Below are 9,315 nucleotides of genomic sequence, written 5' to 3' on the forward strand. Positions count from 1 at the left end.
TCTGCCTCCTGTCTTTTCATCATTGTAACAATATCTAGTCCAAACATCACCACTGGTCTCACCACTGTCTTGTACACCTTTCCTTTCATTCTGGCTGATAGTCTTCTATCACATTGTGCCCTTAACACTTTTCAACATCCATATCGACTTGCCTCTTTTCCACATTCTCCATTACCCTTGACTGTTGAGATACTGTATATTCACTCATTCATTCAAACATAATTCACACAAGTCATGCAACCATTCACTCATTCATTCAGAGCTCATCCACATACAACCATTCACCCTCTCATTCGAGTCATATCCGCATATAACCATTCAGTCGCACATCATATAATTACATTCATTCACACAATTCACATCTCAGACATACAACCATTCATCGTAATTCACATCACAGACAACTATTCACCCTCTCATTCAAATGTTATATGGACAATATTCACCCTCTCATTCACACATCTTGCCAGTTCAGGGTCTCCAGTGAACCTCCTGCATGTGTTTGGACTGAGGGAGGAACTCGGAGAACCCTGAGGAACCCCAAACAGACACCCCATCCAGGGACCTTCTTACTCTGAGGTGGAAGCTCTAACAAAACTGTTTTTTTTTTTAATTAAAGACAAATCAAAATCCTCCCGAGCCAAGAGACGAGGCTCCAGACTCCACCGTCAGAAGGTTCGAGGTCACACTTTGAAGGTTTTTTGCAGCGCCCGTGGCAGACAGGAGGACGCAGGCGGTGGATTTGACAACACTTTAATACAAATCAGAGGAAAAAAAAACAAAAGAGATGACGAGCGAGAACGTTCGGAGGAAAGCGGTCAGCACGACAGTCAGCGGCGGTTTGTGTTCTTCTGGCTTCCCCACCTCAGCCTACGTGGATACACAAACCTGAGAGAGGTTTTACTGGCTTTTTGCTTGGGGAAAAGACCATTTGATGGCTTGCATTTTTTATTTTTATTTTCAAGTCTCCTCTCTCTATTTTTTTTTTTTCTTTTTTTAAAGCAGCAAATCCATCCCGGCATCCACCCAGATGGAGTTTGCATAGTAAAATACACAATAATGTACAACGTAAGGTGAGGGAGGAACGGCCCAAAACCGACCCGGCGGACGCTCGTCTCTAGAATTGCGGTTGTCAAGCGACACGTTCCGATTTGAGCGAAGAAAATTGAGTTGAAAATAAGACAAATATCGAACAGAACATCGTTGCAACTGTTCAGAATTATTGTATTCAATAATTGGTGGGTTGGGGGCTTTGGGAGTTGCTGATTGGCTACCGTGTTTTGGAGTGGGCCGATGGAGCAGAAGTTTTGAGCTAATAGCCACTTTAGGACAGAGAAGTTCCAAGAACCACCTTGAAAGTTCTTCCAGAAAGTAGCCTCCTCCGGGAGAACTTTTTAGTTTTGCATCCCCACAGACAGTGAGGGACCACAGTAGAGACTTGGTCTGCAACGTGTTCCTTCAGCTCCACGCTCAAAAACAAACCAGAGAAGAAGAAGATGAAGGTGACTTGGACAACGTGGAGGTGGAAGCTGCCACAGCGTTCATGGAATAATAACCGTGGACTATCAGATGGGTTGAAGGGTTTTTATCTCCCTGTACTGCAAACACCCTGTTAGCCATTAGCTAACTCCAAAATGGTCCAAAATGTTGATGTTCCTCTGCGAACCCTGGGAACTCCTCTGAGGCATTAGCAGACTCAAAGAGCTCAGACCGCTTTGTCGCTCAATTTTGTCGAAAGAAAACATCTAAGCAGTGATCGCGATAGTTGGTCACTGTGCTTAGATGGGACTCCATTTCTGCAAGAAATATCTGGGGGTGGCTGTGGCTTATGAGCTCCACCAAACACCTACGTCACGAGTTCCTATGGAACCGTGGAAGACCTTGCCTCGGAGTAGGAGCTAAAATGGTTCTAGGAGCTCTGGTTCTTGATCCCTGGTTGCTCTGGTGTCTCAATGCTCTAAGAAATGGGTTCCTGGAAAGGTTCTAGAAACCATTGAAAGGTCTCCCAGCGCCATAGGGGCTGGTATCTTAAAGGAGACCCGCAGGTACTATGAAGTACCTTGTTGCACGTTGGCGGGGAAACCTTGGGTGAACGAGGTCCAAGCGGACAGCGACTCCGAGCCCCGTGACAACTTCTTGTCCGTCAGTCCATTCAGCTTTCACTCCGAAACTAAGTGGCCAATCAGCAGGTAGCTTCTTTCCCAGGGTCAGATTTGCAAACCAAAAAAAAAAAAGGGAGCGCAAAAGAGTCAGGGCGAGGAGGGCTCCCATCCCTGGAAAAAAGGAAGTGTCTTCAAGACATATAGAATATGATAATCCTAAATGTTGAAATCGATTTTATTACAAGCTGTTTTTGTTTGTTCAAATTGGAAAAGCGATACCAATAGAAACAAAAGCTCATTCCACAGGGTTTTGTCATGGAAGCCCGAGCAGGGGCCAAAACCCAAAACTTTGAGGCAGAGTTTTTACATTTTCCACACACGTGTCGGCACATGTTAGATGTTCTGGAGATACATGTCAGAATGAGATGGATGGAGAAGATCTGGAAAGGAGGAAGCTGAGGTTGGAACTGCCAGGCAGGAGGTCTGGAGGAAGACCAGAGAGGCGGTTTATGGATGGAGGAGAAAAAGAACAGAAGGTTAGGTGGTGTGAGAGTAGAAGGTTAGATGGAGGCAGATGATTGGCTGTGGGGACCCCTGAAGGGAGCAGAAGTAGTACTCCAACAGGCTTGGAGTTCCACTAATGTACATGAACAACTGTACGACAAGCATAGCTTGAAATACAACCGTATTGCTCGCACTGTAACTGTATTGCTAGCCTAGCTCGCACGACAACTGTACAAGTATAGCTACAATATAACTGTAATACTAGAATACAACTGTATTACTAGCATGGTACACACTACAACAGTATTATACAGACTACATGCTAGCAATACAACTATATTGTTAGCCGAGCTCATACTACAACTGTTTAACAGGCATGGCTTGAACTACAACGGTGTCATTCACACACTATATGCTAGCAATACGACTGTATAGCTAGCATGGCTCTTACGAGAACTATCCCATACACACTTCATGCTAGCAATAAAAGTGTATTGCTAGCATAGCTCATTCCATGACTGTAATACTAGCATAGCTTGCACTACAACTGCACTGTATACATTTCATGCTAGTAATACAACTGTATAGCTCACTCACACTAAACACAAAATAAATAGCCTGGCTCACACTACAACTGTAGAACTAGCATGGCTCTTACTATAACTAAACCATACAAACTACATGCTAGTGATACAACTGTATTGCTCACCTAGGTCATACTATAACTGTATAGCTAGCATGGCTCTTACTACAAGTGGTTTGTACACACTACATACTAGTAATACAACTGTATAGCTAGTCTAGCTCACACCACAACTGTATAATAAGCATGGCTTTTACTACAACTACACCGTGCATACTTCATGCTTGTAATACGACTGTATTACTAGCATAGCTCACACTGTAGAAAATGTAAAACTCTCCTTTGGGATTTCAAATGAATGTTTAGCTTACATGTTACTGTGTTATGGAAGTCTCTGAAAGGCTTCCATGAGGCGGTTGGCCCCAACCCTCCCCGTAACCTGCGTGACACCGCGTCTCCTCAGCTGTACGTGTGAATGATCCTGTGGCGTTTCAGATGGTGCATCAGGATGAAGGTCTTGCCGCACTGGGCACAGCTGTACGGCCGCTCGCCACTGTGGGTGCGCTGGTGAACCCGTAGGCTGCTCTGCTGCGTGAACCTCTTCCCGCACTGGCCGCAGCCGTACGGCTTCTCCCCCGTGTGGGTCCGGTGGTGGATGCTGAGGTGGGACGAGCACTGGAAGCTCTTGCCGCACACCGTGCACCAGAAGGCCCGCTTCCGCTTGTGGCTCTGCTGGTGCAGCTTGAACTGATGGAGGCGGGCAAAGGTCTTTCCACACTGCGAGCATACATAGCCCCGGGCCGCCCCGGAGAGTGGCCTGTGTGGGGCAAAGCTGCCCTGGGTGAAGCTGCCGTGGGAGTGTGCACCTGCCGCCCCATCCGCGGCGCCGACGTCCCGCTCGGGATGTTCCTCAGGCCTCAAGTGTCCAACCTGAGAGGTGTTCCTCTGCGCATACAGAGCCTCCTTCCGTGAAAATGTCCCTTGAGGTCTGGGATGGAAACCGGACTCTGGCTCTTTCTGATACTCTGCACTGTAAACCCCGTTACACGGCCTATGAGAGGACGGCTGCTGCATGCCCAGGGGTTTGCCGGCGCAGGAAACGTCCGTGTGCTCGGCGAAATTGCTGGAGTACTCCTCCACGACACTGGAGAAATCCGGGAAGCTGGAGTCAATGTCGCTCCCCTCGATGATGGACGACCAGAGCTGGTTCTCTCGCTCGTCCAGAGAAAAGTCGGGCAGCTGGCCCTGCTTCCCGCTGCCGTGCTGGCAACCGTCCTGACCGAATCCTGACAGGTTGTCGTCCTTCTCCGTCTTGACAGTTAGCTGGAGGCCGCTAACCTCCCCCGACGGGTTATACGAGTCGCCAAACTCTAAAACCTTCTGCCTGGAGACGTCCGAAACGCTCAGCTGCCGCTCCTCCTCGAACTGCTGGCCTTCAGCTGCCGACGCGCCGGCCGAATCGCCGTACTGCAATGCGGCACCTGTGGAGTGAGATTTCAGGTGAGGAGGCAGCGTTCCAGCCAGAAATGACAAAAGATACCAAAGTGCGCAACTGACCAACGGGTTCGGCGGTGTCACTGATCCAGAGTGCCTCGTCTTGACTCTCCTCTTTGATTGAGAAGGACACGGTTTCGTCCTCGATCTCTGGGAACTGGAATAAATGGGAGAACGTCAGCACACTTAGGAGAACCAGCAGGTTCCCAGGGGTTTGGCAGAGGCAGCCAGTTCAAGTACATTCCATCAGTGGAATACATAAATACATGACCTCTGCCATTGAAGGTGCCTCCCAAAGCCTTAGCGCTAAGCTAGCCCCTAGCCCTAGCCCTAGCCCTTATGCTACTTACTTTGCTGGTTAACATCCCAAAATACACTTCCCTCATCTTCCCTGAGTCTGCTGCAAGCGCCCACCATTATTTATTTTTAAGAATATTAAGGCTATTACTGTATTTTTTCAGCTGTTAGCATGTAGCTGCTAGCTCTACTATTATTATTGGACCCTCAAATTCCTTCTGTCTCTATCACACTCTTGCTTTCTATCAGTCTCACTCTCTTTCTACCCCGATCGGTTGAATCAGAAGGCCGCAGGCACTGTGCTGGGAACTGTCCCAGGTTTCTGCAACAGTAAAAAAGCAGCTGTTTTGTGGACTGCGTTAGTGATTTATGAATAAAAATAAATTAAAACGTATAGCAGTGATCAGCATTCAGTAGACTTATTGGCCAATATGCACAGAATACCTGAGTTGTAGCCCTGCCAAACCTGCAGCTTTGTCTGTTTACACCGATTTTACCTTGTCATTTTGTTGCATTAGCCGGTTTCAAGCTCGCCTGTGGGTCACTCAGAGCGATTTTTTTAAACTTGGAGAAATATATCGACAGTGTCACCCTGTGAACATCAGCCTTACTTCAAAATGCATGTGTAACCATTTTTGCTTTTTTCGTTTTTTTTTTTTTAAAGTACAAGTTGTTCTACTTGGATGTGGGAAAGGTGACAGACCTTGAGGTCCCCCGCGGGATGCGGCCGGTGACCCGCGTCGCTTCCCCTGTCTATATAGTTTTCTGGAACAGAAAAGATAAGATAAGATTTGAATGTTGCAGGAGCAGAAGGTGCAGAGCAGAATACTAACAATTTTTACAACAGGAATTGGCCGATATCATTTACACAGATTTATCCATTCATTCATTTATTATCTAGTGCTTTTCCTACTCAGGGTTGTGGGGGTGCTGGAGCCTCTCAGCAGTCATTGAGCAGGAGGTGGGGTTCCTTCCTGCGTCCATCACGGGACTGCTTGTAGAGACATACAACTTCAGACCCTATCACTTACACTTCTGGGCATTTTTTCCAATGAACCATCTGCATGTTTTTGGACTGCAGGAGGAACCCAGAAAACACGGAAACGCCACACAGTAAGGGAAACCTGTGAGAATCAAGTCGGGGACCTTCTTGCTGTGAGGCAGAGGCGCGATTGTCTTAGGAACAGACATTCCTGGTTCGATTCATGGATGAGGTTTCGATTTATGGAGTTTCCTTGTTCGATCCATGGAGTTGCCGGCCATCTAGCAGCGCCAGGGGAGCAGTTAGGGGTTCAGTGTCTAGCTCAGGGATGGGCAATTATTTTGGCTGGCGGGCCACATTTCTTTTTGCATTTTTATGTGCGGGCCAACTGAGTATCATGTAAATTGAACTAAATGAAAATCTCAATATAAATATTTACATTTTTGGCCATTTTATTTCAACTTTAAAATCATTGTAAATGATCATATAAATGTTCCGACATTATTTTGTATGTAATCATCTATATAAAATTTTAAAAAAGGAAAAAAATAAGGAGTTACTAAATTCAATATTGATTGAAAATACTTATTATAAATTCAAAGAAAATTGTTTGGCGGGCCAGATAAAAAAGCAAATCGGGCCGGATGTGGCCCGAGGGCCGTAAAATGTCCAGGTCTGGTCTAGCTCCTTCTAGTGTGCTGAAGTGTTGTTGAGCATGGTGTAACCCAGTGTTTCCCAACCACTGTGCCGCGGCACATTAGTGTGCCGTGAGAGATCATCAGGTGTGCCGTGGAAAAATGCCCACTTTCACCTGATTGGTCCAAAAATTCTTTATCCAACGCAAATAATGTGTCTTTCTATGTCTATGTGGGCAGCGTGCCCATTCGATGGCAACGGGTAGTGAATTAACCTGTGCATCTGTGTATCAGAGTGATTAGTGACGCTTTGCGAGATACATTTTTAAAATAAAAAGTACCTGTATCTGCGTAAACAAACAGGCAGCATTGTTGAAAACTACCAAGAGGACTGAGAAAGCAGTGAAAGCTTGCTACAAAGTTGCTGAACTCATCTCTAAATCCAAACAGCCACACACCGTAGCAAAACATTAATACTACCTGCCGGCAAAATCATTGTAGAAGAAATGCTCGGCTCTGGCGTTGATAAAGAAATAGCCAGAGTTCGCTCAAATAATACAATTTTCAGACATACTGATGACATGTCTTCAGACATTGAAAAAAGTGTTCTGGAAAAGTTGCACATCAGTGGGAAATTTGCATTGCAACTTGACGAATCTACAGATATTAGATATATTAGATTTCACACTGAGTAAATTGAGACTACGGTTTCATTCTAATTCATGAAAATTTTTTTACATATTTATTTGGTCATGTGCCGTGTGATTTTTCTAATGTAAAATATGAGCAGTGGCTCAAAAAAGGTTGGGAAACACTGGTTTAACCCATCATGGTTTATCCATGACGGGTTAAATACAGGGAGGAATTTCCTTAACCCTTACCCTACATAGAATAAGAAAAGGAAACTAAAAAGTAGTATTCATTTTTGAAGAAGAAGGAGAAGTAATAAAATAAAATAAAAACTAATAAAATAATCATTATTTTAATAATAATGATTATTTTAATAATAATAATAATTTTAATAATTTGTTAATAATAAAAAATAAGCAATAATCAAAATAATAATACAACAATAAAATTCGAAAAAAAGTATGAAATTGATATTTGAAATATTGAAGCTAAATTTCTCCTTCTCCTTCTTCTTCAAAAATAAACAACACTTTTTTTAGTTTCCGTTCAGGAAAAATACGTTAAGTAGGAGTACTGTCGTTTACGTAGCACCCCGCTGGCACTCAAACGCCCCATCACTTGTTTTGTTTGCAGCTCGTCTTCCGCAGGGAAGAGTCCACGGCGGGCTTGGAGGTGGAGAAGGTGGGGGAGAAAGGAGGTGGGGAACCGGCGGGGCGTCTTACCGAAGCCGCGCTGCAGCTGCGCGGCTTTGCTCTCCATCAGGACGAGTTTACGCCTCAACGCGTCGTTCTCACTCTGCTTCCGGGAGATCTCCATGTGCAGGAAGGCGCACTTGTCGTCCACCAGCTTGGAGATCTCCGCCACCGCCGCCTTGACCAGAACCTCCATGATCGAGGACAGCTGGGTTTGGAAGGGAATGCACGCCATGTTAATCCATGCAGGAGGAGCGGGTGGGGGTCGGGGTAGGGTGGGGGGTGGGGGGGGGTCAAAATTAAAAAAAAAAAAAGAACCCGAGATGATGGTGGGTTTATCGCGACAGTGTGTGACGAGCGGTGATCGGTTATGCACGAGAAAGCTTTACATCCCTGTGCTTCTTGCTAGCTGGAGCCTCACTTCCGCATGTTGGCGTCATCTACCGTAATGGCAGGAAAAAACGCGCAAGCAGAATCCCCCCCCCCCCTCGGTAGAAACGTCTCTTCTTTTCGGGTCTCCACAGCAAACAGACTTCATGTCCTCTTACACTCCATCTAAATCTTATCTCTGCTCTTCTTCGATGCCTCCTGCCATCTCAGTCTGGCCTCCCTGAGCTTAATCTCCCAAAGGTGGCAGATGTGCTGCACGTATCCATCTAAGAGAACTTAAACATCTTCATCTCTGTTACCTCCAGCGCTGCTTCTGGTCTTCTCCTCAGTGCCACTGTCTCCAGATTTGGCACCATTGCTGGTCTCACCTTTTTCTTGTACACCTTTCCTTTCTTTCGGACTGATAAATCTTTTGTTACATCTCACCCTTGACACTTTTCTCCACCTGTTCCATCCTGCTTGACCTGTTTCTTCACCTCTTCTCCACCCTCTCCATTGCTCTGGAATCTTCTGGACACTTCTTTATCTCCACTCACTGCTGCCTCACTGTTCCCCTCACACACATATATTATGTGTTGCGACTAACCGCCATTCCTCTTCTCTCCAGAACATACCTCCACCTGTTTTCGGCTCTTACTACAGATCACAAAGTGATCTGCAAACATCATGGTCCATGGAGATTCCTGTCTAACCTCATCTGCCAGCCTGTCCATCACCACTGAAAACTTGGAGGGGCTCAGAGCTGATCCCAGATGAAGCCCCACCTCCATCTTGAACTTCTCTGTCACACCTTAAGCACACCTCACCACTGTCTCAATGCTAGCATACATGTCCTGCACCAGTCTAACATACTATCATTCCAGACTTCCTCAAACAATACCAGAGTTCCTCTCTCGGCAACCTGTCGTATGCTTTTTCTCGATCTACAAAAGCACAATATAGCTCCCTCTAACCTTTTCTGTACTTATTCACTAGCATTCTTAAAGCAAATACTGCATCTGTAGTA

At 45.8% G+C, this 9,315-nt stretch overlaps 1 protein-coding gene across 1 annotated transcript; it reads right to left on the reverse strand.

Moving 5' to 3' along the window:
* Positions 1-737: 737 nt before the first annotated feature.
* Positions 738-8,231, reverse strand: LOC147230244 (uncharacterized). The gene is made up of 4 exons (XM_086153472.1): positions 7,950-8,231; positions 5,684-5,745; positions 4,747-4,840; positions 738-4,670 (listed from the first exon to the last, which is right to left on the reverse strand). The coding sequence occupies exons 1-4, from the start codon at positions 8,152-8,154 to the stop codon at positions 3,649-3,651; spliced, it is 1,383 nt and encodes a 460-aa protein (XP_086009598.1). The 5' UTR covers positions 8,155-8,231; the 3' UTR covers positions 738-3,648.
* Positions 8,232-9,315: the final 1,084 nt, after the last annotated feature.

This window comes from Fistularia commersonii, chromosome 10 (genome assembly GCF_037954325.1).
Source record: "Fistularia commersonii isolate RoL2024-O1a breed Wild chromosome 10, RoL_Fcom_v1.0, whole genome shotgun sequence".
Lineage (NCBI taxonomy): Eukaryota > Metazoa > Chordata > Actinopteri > Syngnathiformes > Fistulariidae > Fistularia > Fistularia commersonii.

What these genes read in the sequence shown, in the direction of transcription:
- LOC147230244 (XM_086153472.1), bottom strand. Translation starts at nt 8,154, where the DNA reads ATGGCGTGCATTCCCTTCCAAACCCAGCTGTCCTCGATCATGGAGGTT. An exon ending in ATCCCGCGGGGGACCTCAAG is followed by an intron (nt 4,841 to 5,683) that starts GTCTGTCACCTT and finishes CATTTATTCCAG; the next exon opens with TTCCCAGAGATCGAGGACGA. An exon ending in TGACACCGCCGAACCCGTTG is followed by an intron (nt 4,671 to 4,746) that starts GTCAGTTGCGCA and finishes CTCACTCCACAG; the next exon opens with GTGCCGCATTGCAGTACGGC.